The 25,352-nt window shown below is 48.9% G+C and overlaps 3 protein-coding genes across 4 annotated transcripts in view; 1 reads left to right on the top strand and 2 right to left on the bottom strand.

The window, feature by feature from the left end:
• Positions 1 to 15,974, bottom strand: part of LOC147194373 (MAM and LDL-receptor class A domain-containing protein 2) — a 35,621-nt gene extending 19,647 nt beyond the window's left edge. Inside the window, exon 1 of the mRNA XM_086129111.1 lies at positions 15,588 to 15,974. Coding sequence (XP_085985237.1) covers positions 15,588 to 15,627 — 40 coding nt within the window. The 5' untranslated portion in view covers positions 15,628 to 15,974. The remainder of the gene's footprint in view (positions 1 to 15,587) is intronic.
• mrc1b (mannose receptor, C type 1b) lies at positions 990 to 14,986 on the top strand. 2 transcript variants are annotated; one of them, XM_086129114.1, is made up of 31 exons: positions 990 to 1,150; positions 1,901 to 2,263; positions 3,226 to 3,396; positions 4,011 to 4,166; positions 4,522 to 4,632; positions 4,720 to 4,857; positions 5,497 to 5,673; positions 5,945 to 6,099; positions 6,168 to 6,281; positions 6,552 to 6,667; positions 7,013 to 7,161; positions 7,724 to 7,923; positions 8,703 to 8,818; positions 8,982 to 9,054; positions 9,188 to 9,341; positions 9,436 to 9,474; positions 9,558 to 9,724; positions 9,823 to 9,884; positions 10,197 to 10,297; positions 10,407 to 10,549; positions 10,662 to 10,767; positions 10,870 to 10,994; positions 11,072 to 11,116; positions 11,485 to 11,587; positions 12,018 to 12,250; positions 12,323 to 12,488; positions 13,425 to 13,589; positions 13,867 to 13,983; positions 14,046 to 14,201; positions 14,274 to 14,303; positions 14,456 to 14,986. In XM_086129114.1, the coding sequence occupies exons 1-31, from the start codon at positions 1,015 to 1,017 to the stop codon at positions 14,701 to 14,703; spliced, it is 4,335 nt and encodes a 1,444-aa protein (XP_085985240.1). In that variant the 5' UTR covers positions 990 to 1,014; the 3' UTR covers positions 14,704 to 14,986. The 2 variants fall into 2 exon arrangements, with proteins under 2 accessions (XP_085985240.1, XP_085985239.1); XM_086129113.1 differs by having other exon boundaries at positions 1,063 to 1,150; positions 9,561 to 9,724.
• An 86-nt stretch (positions 15,975 to 16,060) lies between the features above and the next one.
• cacnb2b (calcium channel, voltage-dependent, beta 2b) lies at positions 16,061 to 24,441 on the bottom strand. The gene is made up of 13 exons (XM_086129139.1): positions 23,799 to 24,441; positions 22,085 to 22,150; positions 21,865 to 21,987; positions 20,645 to 20,784; positions 20,509 to 20,570; positions 20,401 to 20,426; positions 19,790 to 19,870; positions 19,631 to 19,689; positions 19,114 to 19,223; positions 18,584 to 18,735; positions 18,187 to 18,282; positions 17,322 to 17,495; positions 16,061 to 16,795 (listed from the first exon to the last, which is right to left on the bottom strand). The coding sequence occupies exons 1-13, from the start codon at positions 23,814 to 23,816 to the stop codon at positions 16,310 to 16,312; spliced, it is 1,593 nt and encodes a 530-aa protein (XP_085985265.1). The 5' UTR covers positions 23,817 to 24,441; the 3' UTR covers positions 16,061 to 16,309.
• Between the last annotated feature and the right edge of the window lie 911 nt (positions 24,442 to 25,352).

Genomic DNA, 25,352 nt, shown 5'->3' with positions numbered 1-25,352 from the left:
TCAGGTCACGTAGTGAAAGGCACAATCAAAGGTTTCCGCGATAACGCCTGAGGGGAAAAAAAAAAAAAAAAAAAAACTGCTGAGTGCAAAGCCTTTCCACAAACTAGACCGCGAAAGCTTCTTTCGGGAACGACTGATCATATTTCAGCACCGTGCAACCAACTCGACAAAGGGAGGAAGTGAAAATACAAAATGCTATGTTATTATAACGCCAGCGTTATTTTCTTAATGATCCAAAACAGGACATTGCTTGCTCGGCTCTTGACGCACATAACGGGTTCTCCTTATCAGCAACAAAGCAATAATAGGCGGCGTTAGCGAGACTGCTCTATTGATGCAACTGTGAACAGTCAACGCCACAACGGGCCACTGCCAAACCCCTTTCGCACCGTTGGCTAAAGTCAGCATTTTTCTCCCTGATGCCGTTCTATGCAAACAACAGCAACGCCATCTTCGGAGATCGCGTCAAGGCTATAACGGAGGCAGAGTGGCCAATTCACTAAAATTCTGGGAAGCGGGTTCGATGTTTAACACCTGATACTCTTCCCCCGCCTTGTTGTTTTTTTAACTCATCTAATCATCCGTTAGTGGGATGATCTGCGGCAATATCCTGCTTTGCAAAGTTCTTTAGAACTACTAAATGCCGATGCAGCAATTTAGAAGTAAGAACAATTTTGACTTGACTTTTCACCAAAGCAGACAACCACCTCTTACAAACTAAATGAACAGAACTGCAAAGCAAGGATTTCGCGCAATGCCACAAACTGTATTCCATTTTTTTTTTTAATTACACAATCAAATTGACTTTTAGACTTATTTCTTTTGAGTCAATGATGAGAGGCGGGTACCGGAGTGTTGAATTGACAATGATGAGTCAAGTTTAGCATAAAGGTCTTACACATCATTCCCTCCCCCCTCTCCTTGCTCCAGGACAGGAAGTGAATGGGGACACTTTCTCAATGAAGCTAAGAAAAAAAAAAAAAGGTCAGTTCTTGTTAAGAAGTCTTCCTTTTCATGGTCACGCTCATAAGTCCGCCGCTTGCGACACGGGCCGTGTTTGCAGCGCTTACCGGAAGAATGTTGAAGGCCGGAATAACGCTAGCTGCCTTGGCGCTCCTTGCACCAATGTCTTTGTGCATTCAATTGGATGGTAAAGTATTCATATTATGATGTTCTTTTCTCTCTGTCAGCTATCCTCCGTTGCAGAAACTAAATGGAGCCGGTTATCCTGAGAGTCAAATGACTGTTAAAAAAAAAAAAAAAACTTTATTTCCTGCCCCCCATCATTAATGCAAAGGTTGATGTCATTTAGCCAAAGGTTAAATTATAATAATTGTTTTTTATTGAAATAGCATCCGAGGGATGTTTACTGCTAACTCATGGGGCTAATTCAAATCAAAATGAGCGTGTACGCATGAGTCTTTATTCATGTTAAGATATGGAGGCTTTGCGGAACCAGTGAAGTGAAATTTTCTCCGCCGGTGTAAAAATTTGAATCTAGTTGCATTCATTTTTCGGGAACAATGATATTTCCCGAGGGATGTTTAGTTATTCAAGTGTTATAAGCTTTAAAAAAAAAAAAAAAAGACAAATATTGTTGAGACCTCATCATAAACTCCATGACACATCGTGCATAACCGCTCACCAATCATGGGTCAAGAAGGAAAAGTCATTCATTTTGCATTTTTAAATGCAAATGAATTTTCATGATTGCATTTGACCAAAAAGAAGACATTTCAAACTGACAATCAGTTTTTTTATCAATTGTTTGTTTTGATTTTTGACCTTTGGAATAGGTCGATTGGACGTGCAACATTGACCTCATGATTCGGACATTTTTGGTGTTTAGCTTGAGGAAGTAAACGCACGCGATGGCCCGCTGTTTTGCTTTGCCGTCTAGACTCTCCATTCACGCTCTACAACAAAGCTTTGAGCTCATGCCTACTGAAAAAGTCGTCCCGCTGCCAAGAGGTGCGCTGGACGAGCGGCAACCGCATTTTTGTCACCTCCACCAAAAAGTGCCTGGGGTCGCAAGGCAAAAGCGTGGGCAGCGAGGTCAACGCGTACGACTGCGACGAAAGGAGCGATCTGCAGAAATGGGAGTGCGTGAACGGCACACTGCTGGCGCTGAAAGACCAAAAGCCAGCGCTCTACATTGAGCTCAAGTCCGATGGAGGCATCGCGCTTTCCAGGACGACGGGGCCCGGCAACAGCTTCACCATCACGGGAACGGCCAACGGCGCCTGCTCCAGAACTCACAGAGGTACGCTACGCGCACGGGCTGAGAAACACGATTCGATTGAAAAGGATCTTCTGCTGGCCTTATTTTTCCCCCTTTCTTTCTTTTTTTTTTTTTTTAATAAATTAACCTATTTCAAAGTTAAATGTACGAGGTTTTCGTTTATGCAAGAAAAAAAAAACGTTTCAAACTTCATTCTGCACTTCTTTTTTTTTTCAATTCAACCGCCTTTACAATTTAAAAAAAAAATCTGAAAAATATATTTTTATTTATTTTCTGCGACTGAAAAAAACTTCCTTCTTCTGTATACGTGTACAGCAATACTGAACAATAAGTACATTCAAAATGAACCCTGAAAGCTCATGCATTTTAAATGACAAACACGAAAATAAAGAACATTTTCACAAGAATTAAAGTCCGTTTTAGTTAGCGTTATGGCGAGTGTGCCGGAACCTATCCCAATCGCGCCTCGGGACAATTTAGAGAATTCAATCAACCTACCCTGCATGTTTTGGTCATGTGGAAGGAAAACGGCATCGCCGGAGAAACATGGGGAGTACATGCAAAATCCACAAAGTAGTTTTAGCTAGTTTGTTTTCAAAAGCATTTTTTAAAAATGTCATTTCATTCGCGAAAATATCATTTGGCGGTGGTTAGTTTTCACGAATTAAAGTCACTTGGGATGTGAGAGGTATTTTTCAAAAATCTAAATGATGGGAGAAATGTTTTATTACGATGAGCATTTTTAGGTTGCGGTTGTTTTTTTTGCACTGAGGTCTACGTCGGATGGGATGAAACGGGGCCGTGTATAGTCCACGCGCCGGAGGTTACCTACCGCCGCTTGAAACGGATGGCCGTCCAGTCTGCCCCGCTGACCGTGCACATTATTGCCCATGACTCCCGCAGAAGTGTAGAACATATACACAAGTCAGCCGGTGTACACTTCTGCATTCATTACATTTCTCAATTTCTTCTTCCCATCGCAGTATTGTACTCCATTGATGGCAACGCGTATGGAAAGCCGTGCATGTTCCCCTTCCTGTACAAAGATCGGTGGTTTGGAGACTGCACGGCATACGACTCCTCAATCAAGCGCCCCTGGTGTGCCATCGGCACCAAATATGAACACGAGCAGTGGGGATACTGCCCGACGACATGTGAGTTGAACGCTTATCTCGTGCGCTTTCGTACCGGAAATGATGAGTACGGCGGCGCCTTGAGATAGGAGCTTTTCAAGATACGCTTTGACTTGTGAGCACAACCATGAAATCCCAGCAACGCGTGGAAGCGGTGAACTTGAACTCATTCATCTCACCAAAGAATAAGCGGTCCTTTGGCAAATAGGGAGTAATTCTTCAAAAACAGAGGCACCGAAAGCTGTTGAACGCCACTTGCAGTTGACACGAGGCGACAAAAGGAGGAGTCCTCAAAGAACCCGGCCGGCGAAGGGTCCTCGAGGATGCGGCCTGATGATCGGGACACAGTCCATGTGGATACAGACAAGACTCTCTTCTTCATTCCGATTGTATTGTACTGCCCCCGGTGGCCAAAGAAGGAGTGAGCGGAATGAATGAAATTCTTTTCCATTCCATGTGATCCTGTTAATATGTCATTTTTCTGCAGCGGGCTATTACTGGGGATGATTTCCTTTGCAAAAAATGTTTTTTGTCGGTGGGGGTCCAGAACAGTCATTATATTCACTTCAATGGGAAGGATTTTTTTTTTTTTTAGTTCCGAACTCTTATTTCCTTGTTTTTGTGTCATTGTGCAGCTACGGAACACTGGAAGAAGAATCACATCACAGGAGCTTACTACCAGCTCAACGCTCAGGCGGTTCTGAGCTGGGCGCAGGCTGACGAGAGCTGTAAACAGCAGGGGGCCACCCTGGTCAGCATTACCGATCCCAACGAGCAAGCTTTTATCTCAGGTGAGCGCTACAAAGCAATGCATTTTTTTCAACGTCATTGTTCATATGACATGCCATTTGTATTTGTATCGCATTGGTCATTCAGTAACTGCAAAAAGAAATGCGCTTGACATTTATGAGACGGCCCATTCGTCCCGGGGACCGGCCGGGATCGCCGGGCGCCGTCTCGTCTTCCCACGCGAACACTACCAAGTCCCGATTAGTTTGAAGTCATTGTTTCCAAGACGTTCTTGTGATCGTTGGTGACCCCGGGATGAAGCAATCAAAATGAGGAACGGCTCAAGAGAAAGAGGAACAAGGGCTTGACGCTGTCCTTTTCTGTGTTTGCCCGCCATTGTCTGTGATCGCCACGCAGCACTCTTAGGAAATGTGAAAAATAAGCTTTGGATCGGGCTGGTCTTGAATCCCGATCACGGTTGGCAGTGGACGGATTACAAGCCCATGCGATTCCTGAGATGGTCCGGCGGTAAGTAGGCTATTTGCTCAGGCTTCGGGAGATCGTGCCGACTTTCCGGCGGCCGCAGGAACAGGAAGGATGCCCGTTTGGTTTTAGGATTCCCGCTCCCTAACCCGGGTCACAACTGCGCGCTTCTGGACTCGGCCGGGCAGCACAGGTGGGAATCGTTTCCCTGCTCAAAGAAGATCGGCTACATCTGCTACAAACCCGGAGCCCCGCCTCTTCCTCCGCAGGGTACGCCATCACTTTTCACTCCAAATAGCGCTCGTGGTGCACTCGGCTTTTGCTTGAGAGAGGGAGGCATCTCTTTGGGTTGAGGCCTTCATATGTCCAATTTTCATGATCTCGCTCGTAACTCCAAACGTAGATTTATTTTGAAGTGAATGAAAATGCTGCGAAGTCCAGTCGCATGAGGTCGCGCTACAACCATTTTGGCTGGAAAGGATTAAAGGCATTCATTTCAAAGGGAAAACCGATTTCATCCATTCGTCCGTTTTCAAATCCGCTTACCCTCACGAGGGTCGCGGGCATGTCGGAGCCCATCCCGCCCGACTATCTTCGGGCAGTCGAGCCGGTCGCCCGCCGATCGCGGGGCACATATAGAAGAACGACCACAATCGCAGACGATTTCGAGCGCTCCGACAAACTGCCAGGCATGTTTTTGGAATGTGCGAGAAAACCCACGCCGGCACGGGGAGAACATGCAAATTCCACACAAGAAGGCCGGAGCCGCGACCGAACCCTGCATCTCTGCACTGCGAAGCGGACGGACGTGCTCACAGATTTCAGATATAGACCGAGTTGCGGGACAAATTCAACCCACAAGTACGTACGTCGTTGAGCAACGTGTCTATTTTCCTTTCCCGTGTTCAGTCGAGCAAGGATTCTGTTCAAGCCCTTGGATCCCGTACAACGGCCACTGCTTCCACCTCGTTCGGACCCCGAAAACGTGGTCCAACGCGCAGAAGGAATGTCGCAAGGAGGAGGGCGAGCTTGTGAGCATGCGCAACCTAGAGGACCACGGCTTTGTGATCTCGCAACTGGGATACGGTGAGCGAACACAAAACTTGGTGGCCACCCAACTAAAAAAAAGTTTCCAATTAGCGATGACTTCACCTACAATGACATAAACACAATTACCAGTATGTTCATGTGATTGAGATTATATATAGATAGATATATAATGATCACTGAAACATTAACATTTCTTTTTCACACTGTGCAACATGACCCTAGTGAGGATGAGTGAATGAATGAGGTCCTATTTAAAAAAAAAAACGGCATAACAATATCATGGTGGGTTGTCATTCACTGTACGCAGCCTCCACCGATGAGCTCTGGATCGGCCTGAACGACAGGAGGACCGAGGGTCTGTTCGAGTGGAGCGACGCGGCCGATGTCTACTTCACTAGCTGGGAGTATGGAGAACCAACCCTCATGACGGATGACGAGGACTGCGTTCTCATTCGGGGCGAGGTATGGAGCAAAAGATAGATAGACTTTTTATCGTCGGGTCACGAACAAAAATGATTTGCGCCCCACAGAATGGCAACTGGGCCGACCGCTCCTGCGATGAGAAACGTGGCTTCGTTTGCACGAAGCAGAGCAGCACGCACCACCAGCCAGATGAAGTTCATATCGATATCGGTTGCAAAGCTGTGAGTTCCGCTTCTAAAATATCTCGGGGGGGGGATTGAATCCACGTAGGGCAAAAAGACGCACACTTTGGACCCAAGTAGAGAAGTACAGATCTATTAAAAAAAAAGGGGGGGGGGGGAGGAGCAAGGGAGAAAGGTCACATCAAGGACAAATGAGAAGTGAAAAAGTTACTCAAGTACCGCAACAAAGTATTTGTACGGACGTGACCTACGATTGATTTGATCAATTCAATATGAAGACATTTTGACTTGAATCGATGTGTTTTGCAGGGTTGGAAACGACATGGCTCCTATTGCTACTTTGTTGGGGCGGAGACCAAAACATTTGACGAAGCCAAGAGTGACTGCAAGGCAACAAACTCCTACTTGGCCGATGTGTCAAACGGGTCAGAATAATTGACGTTTCAATACAGCGTACATGTTTTGTTTTCCAACAAAAATCAATTTGCTGCGCTACGAGAGACAACGCGCACAAAATGTTCTTTTTAGCCAATGTCCGGCAGAGGGAGTCCCCCGCCATCTAGTCTATTTCATTTTGAGAAATATAAGCGCCGCTCGGCGGCAGGTGACCGAACTCCCATCGCAACAAACACCGGTTCGGCAGAGAAATACCGCCGAGCCTCCAGCACTGTCATATGTGCGTAATAGTGCCCCCGGGTGGCCGAGGCTCACACATCAGAACGAGCGACACGATTCATTCCGAATGACCGCATGAATGTAAATGTATCCAGGGTGGACAACGCCTTTTTAATCAGCTTGGTGGGGGCAAGGCCTGAGAAATACTTCTGGCTGGGCCTCTCCAACCAGAAGAACAAGGATGAATTTGCGTGGACCAACGACAACGCGGTCAGTTTCACGCACTGGAATAATGAGATGCCAGGTATGTGTTTTGTTGCAAATGACGGTATGAATAGCGACCGTTCGGAAATGAGACCGAAGAGTTTTCAAGTTCATCCAAACTGACCTCGTTGGTATTTGGGGAAGAGGCGTTTGCATGTGGTTGCTCGAGCTGCGACGTAGGCTTCTTTTTGAAATTAACTTGACAAACAAAAGCGGTGAACACGAGTCGCTCCGATAAAAGCAACAGATGAGTACAACGGGCTCTTTTTGAGCTAACGCCTATGACTTCAATTACATTTGAGGGGACTCTCTCTCCCGCTAACACGGCCGCCACGTACCGTGTATACATATTCATTTCTTTTGATGGAAAGAAAGTCACCGCTGCCACAACGGCCGCCGCGTAAGCACGGCGGCGGCCCGGGTCTTAGACGTGTAGCACTCCGCGCCCGGGACGGGCGGCACAGGCTTTTCTGGAAGCGTCAGACTTTGACGGCGGGTCGGATGTTTTGAATGAATCGGAGGTCCCTTCGATCCAGCTTCCGCTGCATAAGTCCTATTTCAATATGAGAGAATAAATCGATTTTGTTCTCCCGTCACGAAAGGCAGCGGACAAGGCTGCGTGGCCATGACGACTGGTATTTTTGCTGGCCTGTGGGATCTGCTGCCCTGCGACAATAAGGAGAAATACATCTGCAAGCATCTTGCCGAAGGGGCAGTTTTGACGCCGCCCCCGCCGACCCTCAGCCCCCCGCAGTGTGCAGAGGGCTGGATACGAGTAGGAACGAGGAACGTCTGCTCAAAGGTTTGTCTTGAAAATGGCGTGCATTTGTGACACCGGTTGACTGTCCCCGGAGGAAGTAATGAATCCAAATTGTCACCGTCAACAAGCCCCGATGAACCGCGGTACACTCGGCAGCATGGCCACTGAACGGCCAGCACGTCTGCCTCGCGGTTCTGAGGCTCTAGTTCTCATGCGTGGAATGTTCTACCCATGCTTGCGTAGGTTTTCAAGTTAGGTTCCTTCAAGACTTTAAATCAGGGGTCAATAACCTCTTCATTGTGATGTCTTAACTCCTCTCTCATCTCATCGGTACAGCACTCATACTGGATGTTAGAACAAGAGGTTAACGAATTATATGATTGCAAGTATTTTAATACCGTCCGTCTACATGTGTTGCTGCACCCTTTGTGCTGATCCATTGCTTAAAGAGTTTATAAAATGCAACTTGGGGGCGATTTCGCGTTCACGTTAAGATGGCAGACTGAAAAGCTAAGGCATGTGGTTTTTCATCATCATAATAATAATTGTGATGTTCACTAATTGGATCTGCCGCTTCACCACTGCGATATCATCAACTAACCGTTAACAGTCTGAAGTCATCAATCCATTTTCTGTCCCCGTTAGGGTCACGGCTCAACGGTAGACTAGCTTGCTCCATAACTCAATTTCCGGGACTACGGTTATGATTACATCGCAACATTTTGCGCCGTGTTCGGTTCCGTCACAAAAACAAAAATGTGAAATACACTTCGGAGTTCCGGCTCATCCAAAAAAAGAAATCAAAATGTCTTGCCCTCCAGTTCTTCACAGGTCCTCGTTCGTTTGAGAAGACCTGGTATGAGGCCAGAGATTTCTGTCTGGCCATCGGAGGGGATCTCCTCAGCATCCACAGTGCCTCTGAGCTGTTTGTGGCACGGTACGCACTGTTGTTGGGGGGACAAGGGCATACTGTGCCACTTGTCACATGCCAAATTAGTTTTGGACAAATATTATCAATCAAAACTGCTATAGAATGTAGAACATATGATTGTATTGCCATTTCATTTTTATTATTGTTTTTGTTTTGTTTTTTGCCGAAGCCACGGAAAGGCCTGGATTGGACTTCATATCGCTGACCCGAGTACAGGTTACGTCTGGAGCGATGGATCCCCGGTAAGCGCATCTATGAAATCAAAACTCATTTTCTGAAAAATGAAAATTGATGTTCATTAAACCGCAAAACGAAATACATCCCCTCGTATAGTCTTTCTTGATTTTGCTTTTTTGTACTTTATTTATTTCACAGGTAAACTTCCTACACTGGCAGGAGGGCGAGCCAAATAATTTCCAAAATTCTGAATCTTGCGCCGAGTTCCGCATGTATCGAGCAGACGATACGGGCTCATGGAACGACGTCCACTGCGAGAGCTACAACGACTGGCTTTGCGAGATCCGCGCGGGTAACCGACGCGCTCGAACGACCGCTTCGCTTTCAACCGAGCGGGTATAGCCGCGACAAACGAGTCAATTCTCTCATGCGTCTTTGAATTACAGGAGTGACTCCAAAGCCACCCCCGAACGACACCGCTGTTGGTAACTAGACAACGTGCAGACAGCAAAACGCATGACGTGGCGGTGAGGCCGTGTCATCAGTGTTTCCGACCGCCGTCCCTCAGCAGAGTTTAACACGACCTCGGACGGGTGGCTCGAGTGGCGAGGGAGTCAGTACAACATCCACAGAGTGTCAATGGCCATGGAAGACGCTCGCCATTACTGCAAGCGGCGCCACGGCGACTTGGTGACAATCAACAGCGAAGCGGAAAACATCTTCCTCTGGAAACAGGTGAGGACGCCGACGGTGGACTGGTGAATGCTCAACCCCAAGCTAGAAAAGCTACCGGTACATTTGATTAGGATGATTTTATTTCTTGGTCAATGCAGATTTCCAGAACCTACGGGACCTACTACATTGGTTTATCCGTGGACCTCGATGGCTCATTTTGGTAAGGAGGAAAAAGGAAGGAACGCTACGATTCGAATGTCAGACACTTGCTCACATCCCGAGCATCCAAACGTCGCTGGAAACCTCCTTGAAACGGAGTCCACCTCCGAATATTATGGCCGTGGAACGGAAAATCAAAGTTGCAAACAATCGGCGTGCTGCGAAATCCCTGCCATACCAACCTCCTACTTGTTCGGGACATTTTCTACACATTGCGGCGTAACGGTTATTGAGCAACTGAGGAAGAAAGACAATTGCAAAGGCAGTGTCATGTAATCCTCCATTTTTTTTTTGGGGCGGGGGGTCACTCAAGGTGGATGGATGGTACTTCGGTGGGGTTCCAAAGATGGGACGAGAACCAACCTAATCAGAATAGCTACGATGAGAACTGCATCGCGATGTCCTACTTTATGGGTGAGTACGCATTGGCAGTTTACGAGATGGACAAAAGTATTGCGTTCAACCAGAATAATAATGCCCCCCGCTTGGCCGACTTGTCTTTGTCATCGTCGCGCGTCCGCAGGCTTGTGGCGCGGCTTCAACTGTGGCGAAGAGCATCAGTTCATTTGCAAACGCGGCACGACGGCGCCCGTCAACACCACCGCCGCCCCCGCGGTTGCACCCAAAGGCGGCTGTCCGCTCAAGTGGAGCAAATTTGACTCCAGGGTAAGGATATCGCCGCGCTTCGTTTACGATTGAAGAATGGCGCTTTGGGAGTATTGTTTTTGTCGAAGCGGTCAAGGTGTTTGTCTAAAAGCACTCGATTTAACGTCGCCAGTGCTACAGCATCAACAGTAATCGCAAGACCACCTGGGAAGAAGCGAGGAAACAGTGCTACTCCATGGGCGGCAATTTAGCCTCCATACCCACGAGGCGGGTGCAAGGTGCGCCGGCCTCGACATTTCCGACAGTCCGTTGCAAAGGAAGCGTCACGGTTCACTCTCGGTCAAAACAAACAAAAACGCTCTTTCTTTGAAAACCCGCAGCGTATTTGGTCACCAAAATGGCCGAAGTGGCAGCAGACCTGTGGATCGGTCTGAACAGTTTAAAGCAGGATGCCTTTTTTTGGAGCGACGGAAAGCCAAGGCGATACACCAACTGGGGCTACTCAGTAAGTGCAAATATTTCATTTACGGCGTGTATTCGTGGCTTTTCCCCTTTGTATCTAACGATATCTATTGTCTTTAGATACACCGGCGCCGTCCGGGGACTTTTTACCAAAGATGGAACGAGGTAAACGTTCAAGAATTTGAACTTTACGACGTAGACGTTCGAGTTCGGGGAGGACGAGTCTTCCGGACTTTACACCGACCCGATCAGCTGGCGTCTGGCCGCGAGACCGTTTCGTCATGGGCCGTACCGCCTTCATTTTCCCGTCCGTCAATGACGCTCTGCTAAATTAGCAGCGGTGTTTCCCACGTAGCGTACATATTAACTTGTGGCCCTTCGCCACAAATGCATTTTGGCAGCCACTTAAAGATTCGTTCCTGCGCAAAGTCACTCGGCGACTAATTGATACACGTACCGCGCTAATCATTTCCAAAAATGAAGCCGGTCAAAAGGTCCGCTGGCGTATCTAATATTGTGTCTCCCTCCACTAGGAAAGTTGCGTTATCATGACCACCAACCCCACGAATGGAATTGGCAAATGGTTGATCAAGTCCTGCAACGACACCAACGGATTCATCTGTACCAGAGGTCTTGGTAATGTACAGCTTGCCCTTTTCAAATGTTTGAAGCCATGCGCCGCCTTTAGCATCAAAAAAAAAAAAAAAAAGAAGGCGATTCAGATCAAAAATAAAATAATAGAAATAGAGGCGGAAGGGTACATGCATTGATTATTTTTCACGATGGAGGATTCGGAGTGGCGTCAAGGAATATATGAGGGAAGGAAGCGACAGTCGTAACTTCTCCACGCTTTCGCCACGTCTCCTCCGTAAGCAGATACGGTGCGGCTCACTCGGCCTCTGGCTAGCGGGCGTCACGGTGGACTTTTCTTCCATTGAGAATTTTGCACGGGTAGAAGCGGGCGTAACGGGACACGTCGTGGGATGGAAGTAGCCTTTTCCAGCCCGAGTCTTGCCGCCTGCCTCATTCGCAGTCCTTCATTTTCATTTTTCCTTGTCCTCCGCAGACCCGGGTCTCCCATCGCAATCCGAACCGGCTGTTCCCAACATCTTTGTATCCCTGGGAAATGACAGCATCTTGGCCGTGCCTTTCAACATGACGTGGGATGGCGCCAAGAGGCACTGCGAGGGCAACAAAGCCACCCTGGCCAGTCTAAGAAACGAGTGGACGCTGGCCTACGTGGAGCTGTTGGCCTTGAATCTCAACTCCCCTCTGTGGATCGGATTGAACAAAGAGAAGGTGCGACGGGGACAAAGTCGCTGCGGGCGAATCGCATTCCGCCGTGACAAATAATGTCCATCTGACTTTCAGACCGGCGGTTATTTTCGATACATCGACGGCTGGCACATGAATTTAGTCAACTGGGCCGAAGGGGAACCCAGACAGGACCGGCCCTGCGTATACTTGGACGTGGACGGAAAATTCAAAACGGCCACCTGCAATCGCACCGCGTACACCGTTTGCATGCAGTCGACAGGTGCGAGCCACACACACGCGCGCATGCTTTTTCTCTCCAATTTTTGAGACAAACATTTGAATCAACGCCATGAATGGCAAACAAACAACTAAGCCATCTCCGATTGAACTTTGCTCTCGGCCGTGCGTAACTATGTGATGAATAAACAAACAAACCGATGAATGAGAGCGCGACAATGTAACGAATAAAGTAACCAAAAATAAAATGAAGTACCGAGCTACAAACACAAACCAAACCAAGAAATGAGAAAAAAAAATCCTTAAGGAAACATTAACTAACCAATGAACAAATTCCTAATGAATGAGAGTGAGCAAAGTAACTAACTCGCAAGCAGATCAAGCGAACGAACAAACAAATGAATCAACAAATGAAAAACATCAACACAATACCTAACAACCAATTATCACTCTAACAAACCAACAAGCGAAATATCAAATTCAAAAAACACCTAATGGACAACACTGACAAAAGTCACCAACCGCTAGCTAGCCGGCTCGCTAGCTAGCTGGCTCGCTGACAATGAACTAAAAGAAATTTAAAAAACAGCAAATTAACAAGCGTGAACTATCTAATGGACAAAGTAAAACAGACATACTGTACACTCTATTAAGTGAAGTTGAATGTCAGACACCGTTACCTTGACTTACATTCATTCATTGTTTAAGGATGGGGTTTTTTTGGGCCAGTATTTGAGTACATTATTAATGTTAGCGGTGTTAGTGTGAACTGTGTATCAAGTTGCGGAATGGTTACATTGCTACGACGACACTAATGTATTTTAATGTAGGTCAGGATGGCGGGCTGTCAAAGGTTTGAGAACTGCCGGTTGACAATTCTGCAACAGTCATATTGTTTCAGCACAGTCATGCGTAATAATACTGCATATCATTTTGGCATGTCAATTGAGCCATCGCTGACGACACGTGCGTCTCGCAGATGTGCCTCCGACGCAGTCAGCCAACTACCCGGGAGTTTGCCCCGACGACACAATGGCCGACTACAGCCAGAGTTTCACGTGGCTGCCATATAAGAGTCACTGTTACATGTTTGTCACCGATGAAATCGAGTGGCCGGATGCAGCCACGAGCTGCGCAAGACACGGTAAGACGGGTTGGCGTGTGTTTAGGCATTTCCATTCATTTCAGATGATTCGAAATGGGAGTGTTTTGAGTGACAAATGAGGTCACGGAACAAATTGAACTTGTATCTCAAGGCACCAATACAAATCTCAAGATGAATATCATTGTGTGTATTTTGCTCACGCTTTTAACTTGAACTCTGAACGACCAATGGGATGTTTGATCCCGGCGTTACAGCCCCCAGAGTTTGTCCACTATTTGGTCGTCAGATTGAAACGCGATCGCTTCCGGTTTTCCAGGAGGATATTTGGCCAGCATCGAAGATCCCGAGGAGCAAGCGTTCATTCAAAGCAACGTGGAGGTGTTCCAGGACAGCCACAGCTCCTTCTGGATCGGCCTGTACAAAACGCACAAAGGTACGGCTCGCTTCGCGGAGAAACGTTTGAAAGGCCCCATCTAAATCCTTTCCTGGTATCAGGCACGTGGCTGTGGTTGGATAAAACCGTATTGGACTACACAAACTGGGGTGCGGACGCCGCCGAGAGGGACTACGGAGAGCTGCGAACCTCGGATGGGGAGTGGTCGTCCGGCTTGAAATGGAACGACCGAGCGTACATCTGTGAAACGCCCAAAGGTAGCGTCCGCTCATGCCGAGCGCTTCAAAGCCACGTGTGATTTTCACCGTATTTCTATTTTGGCCCCACAGTGATGCCCAGAGATAAGGACCCCGAATCGCGTAAGTCCCTCCTCCTCATGACGATGACGAGAATTTTTGGTCTTCTTCTCCAAGAAATAAATCAATCGGCGGCATCGTATGCATGTTTGGTGGCGACCGAGCTCCTTTTCGACACAAATTTTTCAAGCCTTTGGGGAAAAAATTGTGCGCAGAGGCGCAGGGAGGCGGAGAAGGCGGCTCGCGCGGGCACACCAGCCTGATCGTGGTGCTGATCGTCACCCTCACGTCCGCACTGGCCGTCGTCGCCTTCTTCGTCTACAAGAAGTCGCCGCGCTCGCTGCCCACCTTCGACAACCCGCTGTACTTCGGGCGCGAGCGGACGCAGCCCGACGTGGTGGACACCAACAAACTGATGGAGAAGGCCGAGGAGGAGATCCCCGAGCCCATTATCGCCCTGTGATCTCAGGCAAATGTATCACACTGGGACACTGGCACTGCATTTGTGCTCTACTGTACAGTATGTGCTATGTATTCCGTTATTTAATAAGAAAAAGGGTGAGTTTCGGTGTCTGACCCCACAGAGTTGGAACTTTTGAGGCTCTGGGACCGATACTGATCTGATGGATGTTTCGGTTCCTCTGCAAATGAATGTATAGAATGAATCACATGCTGTTCATTGCTCGCGCTGGTCACGTTTGTATAAATGGCACTGCTTTCAATGACAATTAAAAGGTGGCTTCAAATGTTTGCGTGTTTCTGCGAACTCGCGCGAGAGCTGGCGTGCGTTCCTACACAACGCCGCAAAGTGAGAAATTGAGTTCAAGCTTCACCTACTGAGTGAAAGCGAGTCGGTGCAGCTCGACGCAGTGCTCAAGCTTGCTTTATGAGCAGGCTCTCTCTCCCTCTCGGGTTATTAGCTGTGATGGCGCACACAATTGTGTCAATCCACCCAGCTCGCGTCTCGGCTCGCTTTCTCAGCTCATTTAGATGTCGACCTGTGTCTTAAGTGTTGTGTTATTTTGACTTGAAGATGGCGCCGCGAGAGCGCCTGCCTTTCCGGCAGCTCCCATTTTTTCTTCTTCTACTTCTTCCTTTCATAACTTTTCTCCGTTGCGAGACTAATAAAGGATTTCTTATCTTATCAATATTTTTCCCCGACTGGCTGCGCACACGTGAAGAAAGCCGTGCCTTTCGGGAATGCAGTAATGAATCATTTTGGTTTTCGAAATGATCGTATGCAAAAACACAAATGCTTTCATTTTCGCACTCTTCATCAGCTCGACTTGCAGCAAAATCTCCGTTCAAAACGCCGCTCGAAGCTTTCGCGGTTTTCGGCCACATTACCTGTGAGCCGAAGAGCTGCGGGTGGACGTCGAGCTTCCATTTCGTTTGCTTTGCTGACTGCTCTCCGAAGTCGGTCATGTCGTTTCTTCGTATCGCTCCACTTGGCGTTCCTCCGTGGAATCCGCCGTTCACGTCCTTTTCGCTTTGCAGGCCAATTCTGACACGACGTGTCACTTTATACACGGCGGTTCACGTTCGCTTCGTTCAAACGACCTGTTGAAAGAGTTCAGGAGAGCTTCTTTACTTGGTTCTTGGACAGGGGAGGCACCGACAGGTGCAAACTCGCGGGCTTGTGTTGAAATCCCGCGCATGCTCAGTGTGCGCCGTGGGCTGGGCAGACATGACGAGCCGACCAGACATTGCAATCGAACAGGCAAATACGATTTCGACAGTCATCCATCATGGCAAAAATAAATAAATATGTCAAAATCATGGCAGGGTTCGAGGCCAACGGACTGAAAAATGAGCATAAAAGCCGCCGAAACCTTTAATCGGGTGCAACGGCCACAAATAAGAATACGTCGCGTCTATAAAGAGCGTCTCTATTTATCAACAAATGTCACATAGCCACTTGTGCTCATGAAAAGTGATTTCATGAGATAACTCCTCCGTTTGTACCAAAACTGGAACATGAGTCACATAGTCATAAAAATTGCTCCAAATATACAATACTAAATATCAATCCGATTGTTGACACATTGATAACAAAGTCAGAGCAGAAACTAGTGTAAATGCGAGTCCCTGTGGCTCAGCCTGGCGTCTCCGCCTCGGTCCTTGTCCCTCTCCCTGGTCCGGAGCCCCTCTCGCTCGCTTCCTCCGCCCCCGTTGTGGTCCTCGCGGTCCGCCGTGAAATGCTGGCGCGGACTGCGGCGGTCGTAGTCATCGTCGCGGCGATTATGATGATGATGGTTATGATGGTGGCGAGAGCGTCCATCCTCCTGCGGCTCCTCCTCCTCCTCCTCTTCTTCAGGCTTGTGGGTGTGAATGGCTTCCGTCCTGCGGTGGTGGTGGTGGTGGTGATGATGGCGGTGGTGGTGAGAGTGCTGGGCTCGCTTGGTTTCGCTACATAGGAGACGCTCCTCCTCGTCATCCTCTCGTCGACTCAGATCGGGTTTCCGCTGGGCCGAAGAGGGGGGCTCCTGACCGGACGGGTTGTCGTCGGGACCCTTCCTCTTGGACCCGGCCGGCTTCTTGCTCTGTTGCTCGTCCTGGCAAAGTCAACGGCAACATCATCATTCACATATTGGCACAGATAAATGTGATTGATTATCATCATTAGTACTCTGAATTCATTTTTCAAACATGATGAGGCCGTTTTTGTATATTTCAAATAAAACTGCTCCGAGAATAAGAATGATAAGTAAAAATCAATATTATTATTCAGGGCGGCACGGTGGGTGGATGTGTGGTTAGCGCATCCGCTTCACAGTTTATCCATACTTATATACCACCTTCTCATTTCTGTTTGGCGTGATAGAAAGTTGAGGACGGGAGCCGGAGGAGGCAAAGCAATTGACGCGGACTGCAGGGGAGGATTTGTTACTCACCAGAAAATGTCACTTTCCAGCGGAAGAGTAGGATGATAGGGAGAAATCAGATGCGAGATGAATGAATGGAAGCAAAAGTCCACGTCGACTATATTTATAGTAGAGTGTATCAGATCGAGAATGGGCGGGATATGTTATGAGACGAAATGACACCGCACGGGCACGCGCGCCCTCAAGTATCACCGACCGGCACGACGGTGGGACCGATGGGCAGTGTGTTCTCGGCAAGCCTTGCCACCAGATCGTTGGTGGGCTCCGTTTCCGGCGGATGCGTGGCCCTCCAGTACGACTCCAGATAGTCGGCGATGTGCTCGCAGGCGTCCGTCAGCTGATTCTCGTCCAAGATGACGTCGAACATTTCCTAGGGAGAGACCGAGAGGTGAACGCAAAAAAAACGTAAAACGGGAGGAATTACACTATTTGTCTTGAAAAGAACAACATAGGTTTGTCTTTGGAAAATCTGCTTCGCTTCATGCAGACAAACGGTGCAAAATGACACTGACGCGCTAACGTTTTAAGCATTTCGGTTACAGTTTTAGATTAAACAGAATTGTACGCACAAACAGTGGTGCAACACGTGTACACGGGTAATGTATTAGTACTCCCGGGTATATATTCTTTATCCTCTCAGAAAAATTACCAAAATGTTCTTTTATTTATTTTTTTTACATTATTATTATTGTATTATTTATACATTACGTTTTTTTTATCGAGTACAGTATATTTTCAGTGTCCAAAAAACAAATTCTTTGGGGGTGTACAGATTATGAGCATCCATTTTGATTTCGTAGGGGCCAGATGATTCGAGATACGACTCGCGGTTTGAGTTACAAGCGTGTTTAAACTCGCGTCCGGAAGCACCATTGTCCCTCCGCATGCCATTTAAATGGCCTGACAACAATTTGCTTCCTGTAGCTGAGGTCTCACCTCCGCTTTTGCATTTCAATTGCCATGTCATGTTTTATTCAATGAGTATACCCAGGAATTACCGATACTTGCAATTTTAGCGAGACCTATCGCATACTCCTATTTGGCCAAAAGATGGCGCTCACCGGCGGACACTGGGCGAGCTTGTCCGCAGCTACCAGCTGAACGTTGAGGTGTTTGGTTTGAGACTTTCCCCTGGTCTTGATCAGCCTGGTCAACACCTGTAGAAAAGTAAATACATTTCTGCGCGGGTGCCTTGAGATACGAGTTTAATTCTTGACCGCCCGCGCGCGCGCACAAAAAGTCCCGTCTCAAATTATCTCTTTGATTTGAAATACGTGAAAATGCTATTCAATAATGTTCACGAAGTACGGCGGCACTTCATCCGTTTGCTTTTGGGCCGCAAGTCCGATCGCACGACTCCAAAATCGATCGCGGAGCCGTGGCCGCGGGCGTTCCGGTGACAAGTGCGCGTACGCTTGTACGCGGTGTTCGTGATTGACATTCTGTGATGGAGTTTACCTTTGGAGAGGAAATCTTGACGTAGACGAGGATGGGCGCCAGGGAGGTCTTGGACACCTGCAAAGGGTGGTTGACGGTGTCCGCGTCCAGCACCACCAGCTGTAAACTGCGAGCCAGTTCAAAGATGCGTTCTACCTCCCCCTGGATCTGGGCTGCAACGGCACGAGCGCGTCTCACAAGTGACTTACGGCTCAGTCGCTAACCTACGGTCTCCTCGCCGAACAACGCAAAGGTCGACACGGTTGCGGTGTTATTTTTCGGAACGAGCCCTCCGAGCGCGTACCGTGCGGATCGCGACATAGATAGCGGTGTTTAGTTTGTGCGGGAAGAAACGTGGGATTTTATGAGCGGTCGCGACGGGATGACGGATTGAGCATTCAAACGCCGATCGTATGGAAATGCGTTTGTGGACATACCGGCAGCATCTGTGACAAAAAAAGAAAGAAAAGGAGAAAGACAGTACGTCACATGATTTAAGAGTAGCGTTACATTGAGACGTGGCCGATCCGAGTAGAAAACCAAGAGCGTACCTAAATTGGAACGGGTGTTGGTGCGGTCAATTAAGGCTTTTTTCCCCGGGTTGTTAAGTATGGAGCGCTTCGCCAGAGAGATGTCCGCTGTCACCCGCGTGATTGTGATTCTGCGGGAAAGAAATAATCATCGTTCATCATTAACATCCGGGGGGGGCTCAGTTTACAACAGAACCTACATAAGGGGTTCCAATCTGTGCGCGATGAACTGGTTACATGTCCCGACAGGCATCCTGTTGAGTGTAATTATGCGGGAAAGCCAATTTTAACAATATTTACTTCAATTGTCCAACTTAAAATGCCTTGCCTTGAAAATGTTGAGTTTTGCCAACATTTTTCTTTTTTGAACCGTACCGTTTGCTGATCAGAGACTACAGACGTACGGCCCGCTCCGCTTTAAGGGTTAACGTCGATTGCGGAAGATGTGACCGTTGCGATAAATCAAGAGCGCCAAGGGACGGACACCGAAGGACCTCCAAGTAGGCGCGTATCGTGAGCGCCGTCACGTTTAACTGACCTGCCTTCAAATCGATGTTTCAAAAAGTCAAAAAGGGCTTTTTGCATCATGTCCGTCACCTGGAACGAAAGGAAAGGCCATTCGGGCGGCATGGTGAAAGCTATCCAAGAATGCGCGGGGGCGGGGCTAAAAGAGTGAATTTTCCAGGCTAGGTCTCACCTCTAAGCCTTTCAGCGACGGTCCCATGAGAACCACGGGACGCATGGTCGGCACCACGTCGTACATGGACACCTGCTCCCCCTGCGCCCGAATAGAAACACACACTCGGACGGGATCGGATTTGAAAGGCCGCCGTGCAATGGATAGGTTTACCCCCAAAGGCGGAATGAGCCATTTTTCTATTTGACCTATACCGATTCCTTTGCGGCTTCCGTACGTGCGTGCGCTCGCCGTGTAGCCGTTGTCTTCATTTTGCTAGTCTAGACGAGGGTTCGTTCGACTGTCAATTTGCTGTTCGTAGCTGGCCGGACTCCAGATAAAAGTGGAGCGTATCAATCATATTCAGTACTTATTCTTGCGATTTGCCAGCGGTCAAAATTTCACATCGGATTTCTTGTCTTCTTCCTCGGTGCGCCGCCCGTTAGCTACTACTCATGGCCAGGACGAGCCGATCGGATGTCGCGGTACGGATTCTGCGCCCGTCGTCCTCGACGTGATTTTTCACTCGGGGGGGTGGGGGGGCGCGGCGATGAAGATTTCTTGGTTGACCAAAAATGTGACCGCCGCGCACCGCTCGGTGGACGTCTTTCAAGAAAAAAAACCCGACTCACCGGCTTCTTTTTCACCTGCTGGTTGGCTGTCGAAGAAGACGGCGAGCGCACAATTACACGGGGTCACACCGTCGGCATAGCCGACATCCACTGACCCTCCGTTCTCACCTTGCGACGGAGGCGTGTATTTCTTGGAGTTCATATCGTGAGCTATTTGCGATGATGCTTTGCTGAAACAATGGAGATTTGATCGCAGTTGTTTCGACGGCACTTTGAAAGTCAACTTGGGTGCACGCCGACGTACTTGGCTAAGGCCTTGGCCGCCTTCCTGGCCTGGACTTCTCTCCTGATCAGGATGGTCTCCAGGTTGACCGGACTGGGGATAAAGCCCACCGCACCGTCCTCCTTCACGGGCCGGCCGATCCACCATTCGTTGTTAAATTTCTGTTAACGCAGTCAGTGGCGCCGCTGTGAGCGCAAACTTCAGATGCGAAGCCTGGATGGCGGCAGGTCGCCCAAGTCACTTTACAGGAAGCGGACTTTTGGCTGATATAACTTGTAAACGTGTTCAAAAAAGGGGGGGGGGGCGGGGGGGAGGCTTCAAACGGTTGATTTCAACTCGGAGATGAATGCTAACGCCAAACTATACATAAACTTAACATCGGGTTGTGAAAGCAAACATAGCCTCTGCTGCCTGGATGCTACGGGCCGAAGCTCCATATACGCACAAAGGCAAAGAATTAGCATCTACAGTATGTGGCGGTGTTACCCTTGAAGCCGGGCATGCGCAGCTCCGGGCCTGGAGGGCCACTTTCCTGCCTGTTTTCCAGCTCTCCCGGCTGCAACGCACCCGATGCAGATGATCAGCTCGTCGGCCAGCTCCGAAGCGGCATTCGAACCATCCTGATGATTTGATTCAGGTGCGTCGCTCCTCGGAGAGCCGCAGAACAGGCCGGACGGCGGCCCTCGAGGGCCGACTTTGGACGCTCCTGCTTTAAGCAATGGATATTTGAATACAAATGGTGCCGCGACACATGTGGAAAAAAAACATAGCATACTCACAGACATATATTCTTTACAAAGAACGACTAATATTACTGCCGCATCGAGTAGCTTAGAGAGGAGCTGAGACGACCAGTACTTCAAATCCATATCACCGTTTGCCCGTCTCTCCGCTCCCAGGTGGCCAGGGTCGGCATACCAGAACGAGCGTGCCGGCACGACCGATGAAGAAAAACGGTTTGATTCTGTATTGCTATATTTAATTCTGTCATTGCTGTATTTCACGATGGACATGCACACGTGTAATATGACGGGGCGCTATTTTTTTTTGCATTAAAAACACGTGACAAGTTTTCTTTTATGGGTTAGAAGAATCTCATTTCCATTCATTGCAAAGGGCGACGATGATTTGAGATACGGGCGCTCTGCGTTAAGAGCGTGGTCAAGGAGCGAATTAAACTCCTATCTCAAGGCACCACCGTAGCGGTGGAAAAAAACCCAGCCAGAACAAGTGTTTCCAACCTCTTTGATGTGGAGGAAATCCCGGGCCTCGAAGGTAATGGCCTGGCCCGGCACTGGCACGTTGTCGTCATCTGCCGGCGTGTAGGAGAAGTTGCAGCGCACGGCGAAGGCCACAGGCCGGTACTGAGGACACGGATGGATGAAGATTTTTTTTTTTTTTAATGAATTGCTGAATTCTTCACACAAAGACCAAGAGAGTGACTGAAGGCAGCAGCCTTACCTTGGCTTTCTCCAACTGAACTTGGGCGTTTCTCTCCTCGGCCGCGTCCGAGTCGTGACGCTCTCCCTGAAAGAGGGCGCGGCTGCGTTCGTGACTCCTCCGCTTCCGTGAAAACGGCGCAAAGTCAAAGAAGCAACTTTCAGGCGCCCCCGAGGCGGCGGTCTGTTTACTCCGCTCCAGACATCTGCTCGCCCGGCACCCCCCAGGGGGGCCAAAGTCACCCGGCCGAGAAGGCGCACGCAACGCCACGGCCGAATCGATGGACGAAGCCGGCGCTTTTTGAGAAGGACCCGGCGGGTCGGCCGCTGACATTCGCGCGTCTTAATGCGACGCTTGCTCGGCTCATGCGCACGCCGCGCATGTCCCGATCCCGCCGCCTCCGAGACACGATGAAATAACGTACTCGACTACAATTAAGAAAAGGTTGCGCTCCAATCACCCCGTTCTGTAGATTATGAAAGGTTTAAAAAAAGAATAAATCCAGACGCTTCACAAATAAAGGCCCTCTCTTGCGCTCTGGGTCATGATTGTGTCACAGTGAAGAGATTAAGATAGCGCGCGCCAATCCGGGATTTAAAAAGAGAGAGAGAGAGAGAGAGAACGACTCCATTTCAGACATGAGATAAGACGTACAATAGCTGTGCGCCGTTATTATTTTTGTCTCGAACTTCAAGCCCGGTCAGCTCTGCACATTTTATGGGGACGCTTCATTTACAGTCAATGATAATACGCGTACATCTCCAGCAATGGAGAGAGGCGCGCTGAATAAATGTTGAGCAAACCGGCTTGCGAAAAATATATATAGCGTATATACAAATTGCACGGATTTTTGCAAGCTGGCGATGTAAATTGAGTAAAGTAAGCCCTCAAGCTTCAAGGATATAATACAAACGCAAGTCGACGAGGTGCAGGGATTACGTTTGTCCACTTGGTGTCGCCGTCCTCACATTGACCACCGTCGTATCTGCGACGTTGGACGCGCGCGCTTTCTGGCGCTTGCGCGCGGGCGGCGCGGGATCGGTTCCCACTCGGACGCGAATGCTCGTTTGACTCCACGTCTGCTCTGCGACCGGTTCGGGGTCGCCTGCTCAAGATAAGCAGTGTTGAAAATGGATGGAGGGCACGTTACGTTTTTTTTTGTCGAGTCAAGAATATTTGACGTTTCAAGTGGATATTTTGCTGATGAAACGAATGGGGGACTCTGACTTGATGTATGGGGGGGGGGGGGGGGGTGTGCAGCACGGTCAAAAGATGATTCGTGAAACTTAAAAAATGAAACAATGGACCGATGAAGGGATATCTGGGGCAGCTTAGGCCTCAAGGTGCCACTGTCGATGTTAGATCACGAGCTTTTTCTCGACATCAAGGCGACAAAGCGGGCTGCCGCCTCCGGTCGCGAGCAAGTGTCGAGCAAGTGTCCCTTTGAACTTGACACAAAGCCAACCGTCAACCTGCATTCAGTTGAGCGCAACCGCCATCGGAACCGCGTCTTGCATCGACTTAATGGGCTCCATCAACCGGCGGTTCCGCACGAAGAGATGACGTGACTCCTTCTCCATCCGGGCCACGCGCACGTTGGCGCGCACCGGCCGCTTGAGCGGAGTTGAAGGGCCCCGCGCGGGGATTAGCGGCCGGCGCGACAGATGGCGCGCTCCGCGACACTTCCTGTTGCGCGCGCGCACGCGCTCCAACGCAACGCATCGACTATTTGTACCTTTTTCTTGGGCGGCATCTTGCCTCGCGACGAGCGCCGCTGTCATTCCACGCGCGTCCCAGTTGACGCTCCCCCCCGCGTACGGGCCCCGGAAGAGAAGAGAACTTGCCCGCGCCGTCCGGCGACGCGCGTCCAAACGTTCCTAAATCATCGAAAAGGGAAAAAGAAAAAGCGCACGCTCCTTCTTCTTGCGCCCCGCGTGGATTTGAGGAGTTGCGTGAGGACGGGGGTGGCTTTCTCCTCAGAGTCTTCGGGCTATTAAGGGCTTATTCCCCGGCGCGCGTCCGACCCGCGGTGCACGCCGGTTAAATCAACCCGCCGGTGCATGCGCCTTGGCTCGGTCAGCCCTACTTCCTGAGCGCGTGCGCGAGCGCGTGCGCGTAGACGCGAGGCAGTGAAGCGACAGACTCTAATTGGGAGATGGCATTTCAAAGCATCTCATTGCCACGACACTTCTCTCAATCGCGATGACGCCGTTCCTTAGGGGGGGAAAAAACAAACCAAAACACTTGTCAACTACTTTCGGAGTCTTTCTAAACGGAAAATGATCATGCCACTTGTTTTAGGTCGGTTACGTCAAGCTGTAATATTGTACTTCATAAAAAAAAAACCAGCGTAATAATACAATACCATAGAACGGAAATATTTCTACAGTTTGTGCGTCACAATTTAATTGATCTAACCCACCGTGGACACAAATGACCAAGAATTGTACTTTTTTTCTACAACTACATTCAGCAAATCAGTAAGATCAGCATCTAATATTAGCAATTTTCCGTAGAGGAAAAAAATGAGATATGCTTGCCGGTGTTGTTATATTGTCTTTCTACATGTGTTGCACCACCGTTTATTTGTGAATAGATGTTCTTATCATGCAAAGCCTTAGCGCGTCAATGTCGTTTCGCATCGTTAGCATAGAGCGAAGCAAACTTTCCCAGGTCAAAGCCGCGTGGCAATGCGCACCGGGTGTCATTCTCTCGGTTTGATGTTTAGTTTGACAGCAAACCTGAAAGTGGCTTTGAACAGCTTGAATATTGTAATTCATCCATTGCTCCAGCATTTCTCTTTGAATATCTTCCGAAATCGTGTTGATCAATGCTAACGGCTCGCATGCATTGTTTGTCTGCATTAAAGCAGGCGGATTTTCCGGGGGCAGAGCTATGTTTGTGTGTATTTAACACACCGAGTGTAATTCTCTGTTTTATGTTGAGTTTGGCAGTAAACTTCAACTGGGAGTGTCATTAAACAACTTGTAGCCCTTTTTGGAGGAGGATTCCCCCCCCCCCCCCCCCCCACTATTTTCCAATGTGCCGCTTGTTGTGAGATTACTTGGCTAGTTGACGCCCCATAAATAAATGCTATTCTACAGTACTAGTGGTTTTACCGTTGCAGATGCATGGACGGCGGTCACTTACATAAGTGGACCGCACCCGCCGCCAGTTGGCCAGCCCGCAGCAATACATCGAGACATCAGCTGTCGGGAGGAAGACGAGGCCGAAGATGCCTGCGGGTGAGGAACTTTGTTGTCGGCGTGTAGTTGAGCCAGGGAGTCGC

This window comes from Hippocampus guttulatus, chromosome 14, assembly GCF_054856545.1.
Source record: "Hippocampus guttulatus isolate MCC_2025c chromosome 14, RoL_Hgut_1.0, whole genome shotgun sequence".
Taxonomy (NCBI): domain Eukaryota; kingdom Metazoa; phylum Chordata; class Actinopteri; order Syngnathiformes; family Syngnathidae; genus Hippocampus; species Hippocampus guttulatus.
This window is presented reverse-complemented; position numbering and strand designations above follow the sequence as displayed.